At 37.6% G+C, this 16,563-nt stretch overlaps 1 protein-coding gene across 1 annotated transcript; it reads left to right on the top strand.

Moving 5' to 3' along the window:
* Positions 1-6,179: 6,179 nt before the first annotated feature.
* Positions 6,180-15,805, top strand: BTBD1 (BTB domain containing 1). Its single transcript, XM_009644043.2, is given in 8 exon segments — positions 6,180-6,216; positions 6,219-6,481; positions 7,042-7,147; positions 8,752-8,949; positions 9,216-9,408; positions 9,966-10,053; positions 14,232-14,378; positions 15,294-15,805. Coding segments are annotated over 8 exon segments (1,191 nt in total). The 3' UTR covers positions 15,453-15,805.
* The last annotated feature ends 758 nt before the right edge of the window (positions 15,806-16,563 follow it).

Genomic DNA, 16,563 nt, shown 5'->3' with positions numbered 1-16,563 from the left:
GCCGGGGGCACCGGGCGGGTCTCTCCTCCCGCGGGCATCGCCGTCGTTTCCTCTCTCCGCGGCCCCTCCGGGCTCCTGTCCCCAAAGGGCCCGACCTTGCCCCCGCGCCGCCGTGTGCGGGTCCGCGGAGGGAGGTGCGGAGAAAACGCGTAACCACCTTGCGGGCTGGCACGCAAGGTCAGATCGCCCCGCGAACGCGTTTTGGGTCCTTCTTGCTCTTTCCCCCGCATCCCTTCACCAAGAGAAGTGCCCCAATTTTAGGGCAGCTGATTGTCCATTCAGAAATGTGCCCTGATAGTGATGGGTGTATGGTTTGGCTTTTTGATTCCGTGGTTTGGTTGGTTGGGTTTTTTTAAGTAAGATGATGGGAATTAGTGGCTCCTCTGAGTGTTGCAACTATCCATCCACCTTTTAATAATGGCTGAGAAGGGACAGCGGCTGTTGTACCAAGCTTTTAATTTCATTTGATACTTACTTTGAAATTTTATTCATCTTACTGTTTGCTTTTCTTTTTCAGTAGTGATAGTAAATTGTTGTATCTTTTTACCAGAGCAATACCCGTTGTAATCATGCTTATTTCAGATACTTTTGTGTGGAGACTGAACATGCAGCAGAAAGCAGTAACTAACTTTTTTACACACAAACCACCCAAGTGAGACCATGAGTGCAGTGATGTCAAAAAGTATGTAAAATGGGTTAGTGATTTCTAGTTTGGGCAGAAGAGGATCTGCTACTTCTCATGCTCACAAAATCAGTGGTTCATCTACCTTTTTTTTTTTTTTTTTTTACTCAGTGTAGTGGTAAATAAAATTTATGCTGTTCATAGAAACAGTTACTGATAGTTTCTGTGTGCATCAGGCTGTGGTAATACTAAACTCCTTAGCCTTAAGGTTTTTCTCAAAGAAGCTCCTCTGCTAGGCAAAATGCCTGTAAAATACAGGAAACAGATTTCTGTAATGATCGCTTAGGAAACAAGTAATATCACTGCCTGGAAATAAATATGTAGTGTCTCAAAGCTTTCTGTAATGGGAAAAGCTCCAAAGTCTTAGCAACTTGCTCTTTGGTTTGAGGCCTAACATACAAGAACAGTGAGAGGAAGTCACCTAGTCCTTTTAGTAATCAGGGACATAGGAGTTGCAGTAACTGATTTGGAAAAACCAAACAAGCCAACCACCAGCAGCAATGTCTCTCTGTTGCTGTTAGCAAATGAGCTGTGTTTGGTTTGTGGATTCTTAGCAAAGAGGGAGTGGCAAGGTGAAGAGTTTGTGTATCAGAGTGGGAGATAATGGGAAGTGTCTTTCAAGCAAAATGGCTTCAAAGGTTAAAAGTAAATGAGTGTGCACATATATGTATTTGTCTGTATATATGTGGAAAAAACACTGGATAGTGAAAAGTGGATATAATGAGAGACAATTTGTCTGGATAAAAATATAAACACAGAAAAAAGAGCATTCTAAGTAAAGATAAGAAGGATGGTATTTGAAAACTGTAGAAGTGAATGAAGAGATGTTGTTAGAAGCAAACAAAAGCCATCTTGTGTTGGTGGAGCTGCTGGTATGTAATGGCCAGGGGACTTATGCAAGTAAACTGATTATGCTTGTATCTTGTCTAAATATCACCAGACAGATGAACTATTGAAACATTTCAGGTTTGAGATCTTCTGTGGTATGAAATACATGGCAGCTTTTTAGGACATTCTTCCATATTATATATATGTATTGAGCTTATATTGGAATAAATATGAATTGCAACAGCTTGTCAAAAACACATCTAAGGAGAACTTCTTTAATACAGAGCAGTACCATACTTCTTCCATGCTTATATACACTGTTTTTAAAGAACACCAACTGTAAGATAGACTGTTTTTTTTTCTTGGCGTTGGCCAGAAGCGACGAGAATTATACCTTAAGCTCTTGGCACATTAGTAAATTGGTCAGATAATGATGGTTGCCTTTTATAGGACCTTTCTTCAATCTTTGCAAAGACCAATTTGAGGTGTATTGGCTAGGAGATAAGTTGGGATCTTTGAATACACATAGCAAATTAACATCAATGTAAAGGAAGTGTTTAAGTGATGCAAACACTTCTAGGGATAATTTACTAATTATTTTATGTTCCACAGCTAGTTTCCATTTTATTTACTCATGTGGTTTGTTAGGTCCTATCTGTAGTTGATGCGTTTCATAAAGTTCTACTGACAAATGCTACTTGTAAATTAAAGCCAAAGGATTGTGATGAAAATTTTTCTGATTCTCATAAAAAATTCATTCTATTTATATCTGTACAGTGAGACTGAATGTCACTTCTCTGTCCTATGATGTAAACTTTCATCAGTGTTAGTGTTTTGCCACAAAACAGATGGTAGTCCAAGAATTACGCTTATGGGGAAGAAAGAAGGAGTTAGAAATCAAACAATTTAAACATCTGATAGTCACCAGGTTAATGTGACATCTGTTTTTTTGATTTTTCTTTTGGCTATATTTGTACACAATTTAAAATTGGCTACAGTTGCTACCTTTTTCTGACAGGGGCCTCTAAAAGGATTTAAAAATAATGAACTGAAACTTTAATTGATAGTACCACTGTAATTCCAGTAATACATTTTAGGGTTTCTTTTTTCCCCTGGAGAAAGTTGCCCTTAGCCCTTCTTGTCTGTGAGCTAAAATCTTAACTGTAAAGTTGGGAAAAGGGGACCCTTTAAAATTGGCTGGAGAAGGGGAGAGAACTTGGAAAACAATTGGCCGAGCTCAAAGGCTTAGAAATGACTATGGTGTGTGTTTGGGCTTATCATTCAGAATTCCTCTTGACTGAAGAGTTTTCAAACTTGAGCCAGAGGAGCTTTTTAAAAGCAGCTGACTGTTTCAGTAGTTTGACAGATAAATCCTTAAGAGCTGAAATAATATCAAAGGCACAAAGTTTAAAACAGCTTCCCAATTAAACAGCTCTTTTTTTTAATGTTTCTACCTGTACAAATTGAACAGCACTGATGAAGAAAATTAAAGTTGTCAGAGTAGGATTCTGCTTTAGGGTTTCATTTTATTGTTTTTAATAAGATTTAAAAAAAAAAATTGATTCACATTTTACAGTAATTTAACTTGTCCTTTGATCATAGTATAAAGGAAAGTGACAACATGGCACAAATTCAGCAGAACATCTTCCAAATGTCTTTGCAGAGGACTTTGGTAAATACAGTGGTACATAACCAACTGGAAAAAGATTCCTGTATGCTTTTGTAATGGTGAAAACACTTCAGCTGTCCAGAAGATGCTAAGACTAGTGGAGAAAGAAATGCTAACTTGAAAGTAAAGTGGAATAAAATGTATGAGAGTGAATAGTTACATGATTGAGCGGTCACTTGGAAAAATTGTTTCTTCTAGTCACTAAGTGTTCTTCCACTATGCATGGGTACACGCACCCTATCCTGGATGACAATAAAATCAGTCAATATCTAAAAAGCAGGTTATTTCTGTAAGTCTCTTGAAGGGGGGGAGGATAGTGATCTTGAGCCCCGCTGAGTTAAGTGGAGGAGGAACAGTGGTATAAACGTAAAGGTGTGCTAGTTCAGGCGTGCCGCAAATGGAAGAGTTAGCACAGACAGAGCTCTTGGCACATGAGCAAAGGGATTTTTAGAGAGAAGACACACCTAGAGTAGATGAATGCATTATGATCATCCATCCGTGTACTTAAGAGAAATAGGATTTTACAACATCCTGGAACAATGTACTTTCCTACCATTTTTCATAGTTTTTACACCTACCTTTTAACTTTGTAAATTCACACTTTTTAGTATTTGCGAAATACTACTGTTTGGCTTTGAAAATCCCAGAAAAGTATTGGCATTGTCAAAAACTTGATATATGATACACAAGAAGCTGTCAATATCACTTTCTAAGTGTATTTGAAAACTTCTTGTCATGATTTTTCTCAGTTTCAAAGTATGTAATTATATCGCATGTTCTGGGACTGTGAGTTGTTATGCTCTGTGGTGATTGATGTGCAGAAACAGATAGTGAGGTCAACAGGGTGAGCTTGAGACGCTGTGCAAATTTTAGTTGTCAGAACTTTAATCACTTAAGTCCCGTTACTTTGTCATTGACACACTTTCAGTTGAGGAGTGTCTCTTAACATATATCCAGCCATATGGCAGGGAAGCGATTGGAGCATAGAGCCTCAAGTGTGTCCTTCATGGGATGAAAAAGCATCCTGTAGCTCATAGATGTCATGTGAATGAAAAACCTGCTTGTATATGCACTGTTACCACATTTGAATTCCTGTCATTTGGCCATGTAATTGGTTTCTGATCATATAAGGAAAAAGGCTGCAAAATTCCTGGGGAAGCAAGGGTCAGAAAAGTGCAATTTGGAACCGCACCCTGATTCTTAAGAGGTTGTAGTAGAAAGTGAACCACAAGCCAGATAAGCTCCTCTGGTGGGTCAGTTCAGTTCAACGTCTTCAGGTTGGACACACTTAAAGAATAAAATAAAAATCATGTTCTAAAAACAACTTGGTGAAAATACTTTTTTAGGATTAGGTAAAATTTATAATGTAGTTTGCATGGTAATGCTGCTTCTTTTTACAGCCTGTTAATGTTCAACTCTTCTGTGATTTGGACTCCCAAGCTCCTATAAAGTCATACAAGGAAGGTTAAAGCATTTTGAAAGAGATTTTTTTAAAATCTAAAACCAAAATCTAAATGCATTATTCTAGTTCTTTACTGAACTATTTGCAAATTTGGTATATAAAACTGTACCGATTAGATGTTAGTTTCTTAAAAGTAAATTTGTCAGTGATTGTGACTGGCAAGTCAGCCCATGGTTTTCATTAGCAGCTAATAGTTTTTAACTTTCACAAATCAGTTCTAAACAAACTGTATGAAACTTTGACTAACAAAAATGTTAGCATTTAAACTCATTGTTTCTAAAAGCTGTTTGATGTAAATCCAGTTTAAAGAATTAATCTAGAGCATCATTCACATTCCCTAACTGATAGGAAAACTGGCCATTTGAATGGGTTGGAACATTGTCATGGTAAATATGTACCTCTTGGTAAGTGGCAGCGAATTTAATGTTCAAGGCCATATTTAAATTACTGAGAATTAGAGTTTTCTTGGAATATAAGAAATATAAACAGTGAAGAACTTTAGTTGAAACTTTAGGTTTCTATTACATAGACCTCCCCTTGTTGCAAATAAGTTAGATTCCATTAATTTCACGGGTTCCTTCTGTTAAATACAAACTAGTTATTGTTACTTTAAGAACCCTTCAAATCACGCCCTCTGTCTCTACTTGTGGCTTGCCATTCATTTCCAGAAGGTTCGGAACAAAAAATATTAAGAAATATAAAGGAAAGGCTTGGTCTTCGTTGTGTAGGTCTTCATTCTTGCATTTGCTGATGTGCCCTGGTTTATTATGTTTAATCACCTGCGCGTTCAGGCAGGGGGAAGTGAGGGGTTTATTTGTATACCACAAATTAATCTTTGTAAATCACAGGCTATTCTTGATTATTATCTGAAAAACTGATGAAATATTGCTACGATTATTTCCAATGTCACCTGTAAAAAAAGTTATTTTTAAAAAGTCATCTTGTCCATACAGAACCTTAAAATAAATCTTTTTTTGTCTGGTCTTGAATAACAGCTGCTCGGGAAACATGTTTTTCCCTCGTTTTGGTGGAGACTTCTGTCTTTTGGTTCACAGCTTATGCTAAAATCTCAACCAATCATCTAGCCTCAAACAGTGGAGACAAGCCAGAGTGTTTTGCTATGGCAGGAATAGAAAAGTCAAGGTCATCTGCTAAAATATTACTCCCTTTCCTCTCCTCTGAACACTACAGAATGGTAACTTTGACATAAGATGTTATCACAGTGTAAGTCCTTCACATTATTCCCCTCATGGCAGGGAAGCTAGTGTGCAGCGTCAGTAAATTAAGTTCAATAATATAGCTATAGAGGGTTATGTATTGATATTTAGAAATGCAGCTCCTCCTAGTAATCAAAAGAGCGTGCATTCATATGTTAAGTAATTCTGTAGCTCAGCTGTTGTTTACAGTTTGGTAGCTATGTATAACTAGTACAGCCAGATCAGTCTTAGGGAGTAATACATACTTAAAACAAATGTATGCCATTAGGTTAATGTAATACTCTTCCTTCAACTCTTTATCTAGCTTATTAATTTATAAAAATGCTACATGGTGAACTGTTGCATGTTCACAGTGCAAATCTTTGACCTGTTTTCTAAATGCAAGGAGACTGTTATGTTGTGCTTGGCTCCCTACCCCTCCCCCCCGATATGTTTTTATGATCTATATTTTTGTATTGATTTCTAGGTTTCTTTATTCAGATGAAGTTCAGATTGGTCCAGAAACAGTCATGACTACTTTATACACTGCTAAAAAGTATGCAGTGCCAGCCCTGGAAGCACACTGTGTGGATTTTCTAACTAAGCACCTCCGAGCAGATAATGCCTTTATGCTGCTTACTCAAGTAGGTGAATTTAAGCATAGTTTTGGTTTCCTAGGAAAATCAGTATTTGGAGGGAAATGACTAAATATTACTTCACAGTGGGTTTGCTATCACATAGTCTAATTTATGTATGAAAATGTCTTGTTTCTCTTATAGCACTTTTACAGACTCAGCTTCTTACTAATGTGGAGGAAAGGCTTTTTCTTTTCTTAATATGCAATGGCCTGAGACATTACAATGGAACCAGTTTATTCTGCAGTGTATTTGCATGAGTGTCTCAATTGGTTTTTGTTAAGACTATGCTTCAGTTCACTGTTGTGGGTGGATTTGATGTGTATTTTTTTTTTAGGTATATTGCCAAAACTACAAATGTAAGCACAAAGGAAAACTTGCATGTAGTAAATGCTCCCTAATTGTGTACGCCTTTGAGAATTTAAGTGCTCTTTAAGGTACAAACACAGAGAGTACTTAGACAAATCAACATATTTTAATTTAGATCTATTCTAGAGTAAAAGTACTTGCTTTTTAAGATAAGTGGTTTGTCAACTTCATGCTTAAGACATATTTCTTTACCTTTTTAGGCTCGTTTGTTTGATGAACCTCAGCTTGCTAGTCTTTGTCTTGACACGATAGACAAAAGTACTATGGATGCAATAAGTGCAGAAGGCTTTACTGATATCGATATAGGTAAGTTACTTCACGTGTCATAAGCGTTAAACTTCTGAATGGAATTGTAGGGTGTAAGAAGATTTTTGTTACAGGAACCTAGGATAGTTTGCCTCCCCCATCTAGGTATGTAGAGTCTGAAGCATATCTTATCTCCTTGTCGTGGTAGCCTGGGGTAGTTGGCTTCCCCCCTCATCTGCACCCACCTTTGCATGGGCACCAATGTAACAGCTGGCTGTGGATCTTGGAATTTGGGCAACAGCACCTGCATTACATCAGCACGTTTGCTAATGAGCAAAACAGGACATTGCATATGTATGATATGTTAATCAGTGCAAGTTTTATTATCCACCCCTGCAGTGCTTTCCTTTGAGTTTCATTCCTGAGCAGGGATCTAGTGCGTTGGGATCCCATTAGATTAGTGTCGATATCCTGGAGCTCCCACCATGGTAGCACTATGCTTTCATCAAAGCCACAGCTTTCACTTCCTGAGTGTTGTGCCGAGGGATCCACACCTGCTTTTCACACGTAACAGGAATCATACTGGTTTGTTGCCACATGGTGGTACTTTAATTCAGTTGTGTAGATCAGGTACAATTTATTAAATCTGTTTAAAAAAAGAAATATCTAAACTGCTGGTTTCTATGCTTTATCTTTTACGAAAAGCTAGCAGATGTAAATTTGCTTACTTAATTTCTATTGTTACTATATGTGCCTAAGATTTTACTCCAATTCAGCTAGACTGTGAAAAACTCAGACTGAAGGAAGGTATTCCAGCTGTGTAAGGAAATTGTGAAGTCATTGTTAACTCACATTCAATGGGATTTGTACGCAGACTATGAGTGTTCATATCTACTCTTGATTATTCCCAGTCTGTTTTTACTTCCAGTATGGTATTTCCTATAACTGCAAACATGCTTTGCTATATTCGGGGCATATAAAAATTCCTCAGAAGATTCAGCATATGAAAACACTTTTTTTTTTTGTTTCCAGGCTCGTGTTCTGTGAGCATTTTTGCATACCTGCTATTCATAAGCTGTCAGAACTAGTAAGAAATACAGGAAAACTGCTTTTGTAAAACATGTGAGAGTACCTTGCCTCACATTCTGTGTTCCACCTTCAGGCCTTGTGGGTGACAAATACGTCAATGTTTAAGATTGCTTTAAACTGGGTTTGTGTTCACCACTGCTGCTTGTGTCTATAGTTGATCCAGATTGGCAGGTGGCTGCACGGATGAGGATATGACGATGTCATCATGAATAACTCGTTTTTTTAGTAGAGTGCATTCACCGCTTGGTCACTTCCAGTTTTGACCTTGCTCGCCATGGAAATTCTTTAAGATATTGGTTTGTCACAACATAGATTATATATAGTCACACTCTTGGGAATCAAGAAGAAAGTTCATATGAACTGTCTTCATAGCAGGAAAATAATTTTTTTTATAGTTTGGAGTCTGTGCACCACTGGGAGATTTCTTTATGCATAAGATAAGTTGTCTTCTCTTTGATGTCTTATTATGAATGTTCTTAGTGTTTACTTGCTTAACATTTTAAGCTTACATGATGTGTAGCACTGTTACTGTTTGGATGAAAACTGATGTAAATCTGTTACTTTTTTTTCTTTAGACACATTATGTGCAGTTCTAGAAAGAGATACCCTTAGTATTCGAGAAAGTAGACTCTTTGGAGCTGTTGTTCGTTGGGCAGAAGCAGAATGTCAAAGGCAGCAACTGCCTGTGACGTTTGGAAACAAACAGAAAGTCCTTGGAAGAGCTCTTTCCTTAATCCGTTTTCCATTAATGACTATTGAAGAGTTTGCAGCAGGTGAGTTTTGGGGTTCTTTGTCTTACTGTCTTACCATATCTCTGCGCTGTTCTCCTGTGTGTGTTTAGATGCTTAACACTCTATTCTGTTACTAATATCGTACTTATAAAAGCTGTGATGCACAAATGGAAGCAAAACATTCTGCAGAATACACTCTGGTCATTGGAAAATATTATTGTCAACTTGAGTTTGCGAACAAGTGTGGTTTAAGTACAGCAATTAGTATAATTCTTAAAATCATCTTAGAATTTTTCTTCCTTTCACAGGCCCTGCTCAGTCTGGGATCTTGTCAGACAGGGAAGTAGTAAATCTCTTTCTGCATTTTACTGTCAATCCTAAACCTAAAGTAGATTATATTGACCGACCAAGATGTTGCCTTAGAGGAAAAGAATGCAGCATTAACAGGTTCCAGCAAGTGGAGAGTCGCTGGGGCTACAGTGGAACAAGTGATCGGATTAGGTACGGCTTTTGAAACTATTTGGAGGAGAGACAGGGAAGTGTGGGAAGAAAGGGAACATATTGCTCAACTTCAACTTTTTGACATAAGACACAGTAACAAACACGCTGGTTCTGTTTCGGCACGTTTGATCTTTTCCTTTTTTTTAAAAATAACTTAGGCTGTTGCTCACATAAAATATAAAGTAGCAAAGAACAAAGTTGGGTGCATTCTAGAGTGATTGGGTGTTAGCTGCTTATTCTTTTTTTAAAATACCAAGTCTTGATCTGCTTTTATTTTGGAGATACTCAAAAGAATCTGGTTATTTTTTATTTAGTGATACTGAATATCTTGGGCAATTAGCAAAGCTTTAACCTATAAAGCTGATACGTAACAAAGCATTTTTCTTATTATTGAAATATAAATAGAAAGTGTTCTTGAAAAAAAATTTAAGTAATGTCATTTTCAGTTTACTTCCCTACTCTTTCTCCAGTGGGAGTCTTTTTCCTACTTGACTGGGAACAAGGTAACACACCCATCACAGTTGTTTAAATGTCATTCTTGGCTTGTGTCTTACTAGGTTCACAGTTAATAGAAGAATTTCCATAGTGGGATTTGGATTATATGGATCTATTCACGGACCCACAGACTATCAAGTTAATATACAGGTACAGTATATTCTGTTTAAATAGTCTTATGTAGAAACTACACTTGTAGTACTTACAAAAGGTTTGGTGTATATTTGAACTGAGTAGGAGCAATCTGATAGGGCAGGAATCTAACCTGTGTTTTGTCCCCAACAGTGGTCATAAGCAGATGACTAGGGAAAAGTAAGAACAATATGAAATTCTTCTTCCTTTCTGCTGTATTATTCTGTCCCTTAGTCATTTTCACTATAGCCCTTATCCTAAGACTGATTTGCTCTCTCTATTTAGTAGCTCCTGTTGAATCTTTCTTTGGGATACTTGTCCGGTCTAACCTTGAATTCCTGTAAGCTTTCTGCAGAGGAATTTTACAGCTCTGTAATCTGTTCAGTTGTGCACAAAGTCTGTCCTTTATTAAAGTTTCTAGTAATTCAGGAAAAAGATCTTGGATTTGTCATCAACAGCTCTCTGAAATGAGTGACACAACACGTAGTGACTGCTAAAAAACCCCACTGTGTCATCAGGAAGATACTGAAAACAAAAGGTGACATTGTGTTGCTGAATGAAAGCCAGGTATGCCGACATCTTGAGTATTGTGTGCAGTTCCCAATCTCACACAGTAGAATTAGAAGGTAGAGAAAAGGGTAGTTAAAATGATTAAGGGGATAGAGCTGCTGCTTTATGAAGGGACTAGGCTAGGACTCCTCAGTTTGTAGGGGAGAAGGCTATGGGAAGCTGTGAGCAATGCTTCTAAAATCATGAGGGCAATGGGTAAGGTAACTGCAGAACTGTTTGTTACTCATCAAACCCCAGAACTAGGAGACTCTTACTGATACTAGCAGAAGATCAAACCAGAAAAGAGTATTTTTTCAGTGCAGAGAATACTAAACATACTGCAACAAGAAGCAGATACCCTGTTTTGATTCTGGTGATATTTGAACACATTCCTTCATCAACAGCAAATCCATTAGAAGATTCCAAAAGGAACAGAAGGGGGATGTGCACTTTAGCACCCCTAGTAGAACAGTTTTGGATGCTGGGAGAACAGACAGCAGAGCCCGGACTTGTGTGTTAACCCTCAGCAACATCTTCTCTTGCCACTGTCGGAGCATATTTGACCATTTGTCTGATACTTGTGTGTTAACCCTCAGCAACATCTTCTCTTATTTGTCTGACCCAGTTGGGTATTTATTAAATTCTTAGCTTGCCTGGTACCTGTACTGGTGCTTAGAGGCTTGTCCTTGCCCAGAACTTTTTGGAAAGATTGACATCTTGCTATTGATTCAGTCTTAGGCAGAACATTGCATGTTACTGTTACCATACCTTCCTTCTGTAAAATTACTTCAATTTTAGGTTTGCTGAAAACATTTTCTCAGCACAGAAATCTCCTTGGTTTCTTCTGCTGGTAAATGATCTGTTTGTATTTCTGTTCTCCAGGCTCTCAGTGAAGACCTTACCCTGCTGCTACTGTTTTTTTTATCTTTGTGATGCTTAGTTCACTAGAGAGTCTATAGGGCTTTTTGCTACTGCTGTGTTGAAAGAATGAGTTAACATTGGTTTTGATGCTTTCAGATAGCTGTTACTAAACCTTTTTTCGGCCTGCTTAATTGTATTTTTTACATTTTAATCTGTCACTTTGAAACTTTCTATTTTAATCTGGCTACAACTTCATATTTTTGTAGGATGCCCATTTTTGTTTGTTTATTTCTAGTAATAGTCTTTTGCTGATCAGCCATGCCAACTTTTTCCCCCCCCTTTTCTCAAGCCTTTCCAAATCGGTGATATGTACTTATGCTGTCCCTGGGTATGTGATGTCCTTCTGTAGTCTGCATGCTTCTTGCAAGGATTTGATTTTCTTAATTGCTTCTAATTTAGCTTCTTTTGAACAAGCTTCCTCATTTTCCTCTTTTTGAAATTTAGCACAGCTGTGGTGGATTTGCTTTTGTTGTTCCTGTGGGAGCATTGACTCTAAGTATATTATGGACACTCTTACATAGTGTTTCCATTATGAAATTTTGAATCTGATCCTGCTCATCACTCAGTACCAAATCAAGGGTTACGTTTCTTCCTACTGACCAATTGGTTAGCAAGCTCATGAAATGGTCAGTGATAGCATCTAAAAATGTCACCCCTGCTTCGTGTCCTGATATGACACTTGCCCGGTCTGAGCAAGTAATTGAAGACACCACTAAAATTGTATTTCCGGCGCTTGTAGCCTGTTTGATCTCTCTTAGCACATTGTGGTCACAATTGTCTTCTAGTAATATTGATCCACTACTATATTTTTTTGCCTTTTTAAGTATGGAAATTCAGTCCATTTGAATTCCCTTTCTTACTGAGGTTAGTTTTGATTTGATTCTAAGCTTTCTAACAAGATATTAGCCTTCTGTGACTGGCACAGTTTTACTCTGCGCTGTGTATTTTGTAATCTGGTACTATCGCATCACATCGATTCATTAGGTGTGTGGGAAATTTTGAGAAAGAAAGAATCTGTGATTTCATTTAGGGACAGAAATTCCATTGTCCCTATCTTATTTCATAGACTTCTAGCATGTGCCGGAACTGCTGTTCAGTTCATTTCTGGGCATACTATTTAAATGACAGTTTGTCTTCTGTTTCCTGTCTGATTCTATTCTCTGACCATGGTGTATTTAAGGATAGGAATTTTGTGTCTGTCTCAAGAAAAAAAATGTTGTCTTCCCTCTTATGATGTTCCAGAGAGAATATATGTGCAATGAGATTTTGAAGGAATTTGTTGGCTTTTCCACATTCCTCAGTTTAAAAGCTCACTTGCAAATTCCTCAATTTGGAGTGCCATCAATTTGGTTTTCTCAAACTATGTATCGGTGTAAATGAATAGCATAGTGTACTAGACTGGATCTTTAGAACAAAAGAGTTGGTACAGAGGACCTAGCAGCTATGCTGTATATATTTGGGGATTTTTACTTTGCACTAACTCTTGTTTGATCATCTCGCCCGAATGCCTGCTAGCAGATTAGAGCATTTGGTGTGCTCCCATGTTTGCTGGATTTGTTTAATCTGAAAAGCATTTGGTTCTTGCAAGGCAAACCAAAGCATATTAAGTGAGAATGATAAGAGATTCACTTGAAAACCATGCTCCTGATACAGGTTCTCTTTATTCTGGAAGTATCCCCCATTCCTGATGAATCTGAAACTTTCTCTTTGCAGTATTTTCAGACCGGTATTTAAGTCCTGTGTCTCTACCTTTCTTCTTGGACCTGCATCAGTACTAGCAGAGCTCCAGAGAGTTAAACATGTAATACTTGTCTTAAAATAGTGATAATGTATATTGCAAATACATCTTCCATGTGAAAGGTGCTTAGGATTTCCGCATTATAATTGTTACTATTTCTGTTGATTGTGGCTGGGAAAAAATCAGAGCACATTTTGCCTAGAATAGGGCTTCATATCATTTGTGCAATATTAAAAAATACATAGCAATTTTTAATAATATCAAAGTTGATAGGATTCTTGTTAGTGCAGTAATCATGTTACTCTAAAGCTCTGATATCCAACTTCTGCAAGAGGTGTTTGGCAGAATGGATCAGGGTTGCTATCCAAAATGAGAAGTGGGGTATCTGCTCTTGCTACGTGTTAGCTAGCGATTCCACTGAAGTTGAGGGCGAAAGAAATAATATGTAGTCTGAGTGTAATTTTTATACTGAATCTATACTAGAAATAAATTGTATAAAACATAGCAGTGCAAGTTCCTGTTTTCTTTTAAGAATGTATCCATGTCTGCTTATGTTATCTGTAAAAACTTTTTTTCTAAATTAGCCATAGCCAGCGAATGTGCTTCCCTCATGTGGGCTGTGTAGGCATACGAAGGTCAGCAAATCTGAGTACAGGATTATATGTAGCATATCAAGATCAGAAGCTGAAGGTGTAAGAGCTATTCTTCACCTCCCAAGCAAAGACTATAACCTGGTTGGAGTGGTGTTGAATGTAGCCCCTGGATTGGACACCCTGTGTAAAACTCACAAGCCATCATTCAGCACACTGCTGGGTCAACCCTAATGTCAGGAAATTACACCTATTGTCCAGTTCTGAGATTGCACTATCCCTGCAATTAAACTGGGTGAAGTAGGCAAGTGTTTGCTTGTAATCTTCCAATATGTATGCAGTAAGAGTCTTTCTCAAGCTCGTAAACCTAAAAATGCTGTTTTAATGTTTTTGTACAGATAATTGATTATGAGAAGAATCAAACGCTAGGACAAAACGATACTGGATTTAGTTGTGATGGAACGGCGAGTACATTCAGAGTTATGTTCAAAGAACCTATAGAGATATTGCCAACAGTTTGCTACACAGCTTGTGCAACGTTGAAAGTAAGAATGCCTAACAGTATGGAGGGAAATGTTATTTTGATGGAAGAGTTGTTCTTTTACCTGTCTTCTGATGGGAAAGCATCTTCTAGCTCTCAAATTTATTTTAAGTTTAGTGCTAAAGAGGGCCGTAGGTAAACTCCACAGTAGCATTTTAAGACTGCTCTCTCTCTTCTGTGCCACAGCACAGAATTCGTAACTGGATCCTTTGTGTCTTGCCACTTTCTGGCTTGATGTAAGAGTTAAGATGAGTCCTAATGGAAATCACAGGTTCTGTGTGGGCAAAAGCACTATCTAGAATATTTAATCTGGCAGCTCTCTAACAAAACTAAAGTTTGATTTCTTTAATCAAGGATTTTCTCTAATCACTAGCTAGTCAAGAAAACAGAAAGCTTTATCACTTTTTATACACTAGTGCTGAAAGATAGGAAAGAATTATTTGTTCTAGGAAAGTCTCCCCTTAATGTTATGGACAAATTTATTTATTCAGTATTTTCTTAAAAATATTCTCTCAAATACAGTTCCCTATACAGAAATCAATTGAGTGGGTTGGAAAAAAACCTTGCACATTCAAAGAAGCTGAGGCAGGGAACTAAGTGAGAATATAGACGACCTGTATGACAAGGAGAAATACTATAAAATATTTATTCATTACTGGTTGGATAAAGTTGAGAGGTTTAGGTCTGCTGTCACAAAAACTTTTTTTTTTAAATTATTTTTAAAAAATTTAAAAATTTAAAAATTAGACATAGGGTGCTTGCTTCTGTGGTCTCTGATTTTACATATAACTTAAATGTTGTGGGTACAGAGATGTTACACTGTTAAAATAAGCTAAGTCAGTAGTGTTTGAACCTCAACATTTTACAGGTCTTGCTGCCCATTTGCATTCAGTTGCCAATCTCCTCTGATGTTTTTCAGGGTCCCGATTCTCACTATGGAACAAAAGGTTTGAAGAAAGTGATCCACGAATCTCCTACCGCTAGCAAAACATGCTTTGTCTTTTATAGTTCACCAGGTAACAACAATGGTACATCAATAGAAGATGGACAGATACCAGAAATAATATTTTATACATAATCTCACGTGATCATCCCGAATGTGTCAGCGTATCAGTGGACTTTGGCTCACTATTGGCGGCAGTTAAAAAATTCTGCGAAATTGCATCTATATGTAAAACCAAAACTAACTTGTTTGAGAGGTACTAGAAAAGCTATTTTTTCTGCATCGTTATTGGCAGAATGTAATTTAGCTTTTCCTCCTAACAACATGTCAAGTGGAGTAAGTGCTCTGTATATTGAAAGGATTGTTTTAAACGGTCTCTTGTTATTAACTGCTTTGTCTTTTCACCCCTTCATTTCTCATGTAGTAAAATCCATTTTTTGAACTGGAAAATCCTTACTCATTATGAACTTCGGTATGTTTTCCCCAAACTGTCCTAAAAAGACAGTAAAGCTGCTGCTGTAGTCCCAGCTTACACTTCTTTCCAAAATGACCTTGGAATGACCCTATGGACATAAATTGCTGGTTTATTTTCTGAAGTACATCAGCAAAGCTGGATTCATATTGCTATCATCCTGACTTTTTGGGTGAGCCGTGGAGAATCAATGGACTTTGCAGACAGCATCTGCAGCTTCACTGAAGAAATACTAAGTCAAATTCAGCAATAAACAGATCTTTCCAGAATCTCTCTGAATTCAGAAGGGCTGTTTTGGAACATAGAGCTGCTTATGGAAATAGCCACTGTATAAATGTATGTGCCTATAAGAAAATGTATAATGCAAAAATGAGAACACAAGACTTGTAATGAGGTTATTTTATTACTGGATGGTCTAATACTAAAAAATCAGTATGAACTAAGGATTGTATGCAACTCGTTTTACAGATTGCATACGCTAATTTGCTGCAACTGATGTATGTATATAGCGCTCGGTGTCTTGTAATATGTACTGTGTAGTAGTAGAATGTCTTCATGTACAAAATTCTGTACCCTCCCCAAATTCTACTAAAGTAGTAACTTGTGAACACAGGAGGGGAAAAAACCCAAAACCTCCTACTTTCTCTTTAAACGCCTGCTCCCGTGAAGGTCGTGCAGGTCTCGGGTCTCAAACCACAGCCTTTAAACCAAGCCCTGCCCTTCGCAGCACCTGCTCTCTGCAGACCTCGCTGGCCACGCTCCTCGGCCCCCGCC

This window comes from Egretta garzetta, unplaced genomic scaffold (genome assembly GCF_000687185.1).
Source record: "Egretta garzetta isolate BGI_Z169 unplaced genomic scaffold, ASM68718v1 scaffold287, whole genome shotgun sequence".
NCBI classification, from domain to species: Eukaryota; Metazoa; Chordata; class Aves; order Pelecaniformes; family Ardeidae; genus Egretta; species Egretta garzetta.
Note: the sequence above shows the minus strand (reverse complement) of the source record. Positions and strands in the feature narration are given on the sequence as shown.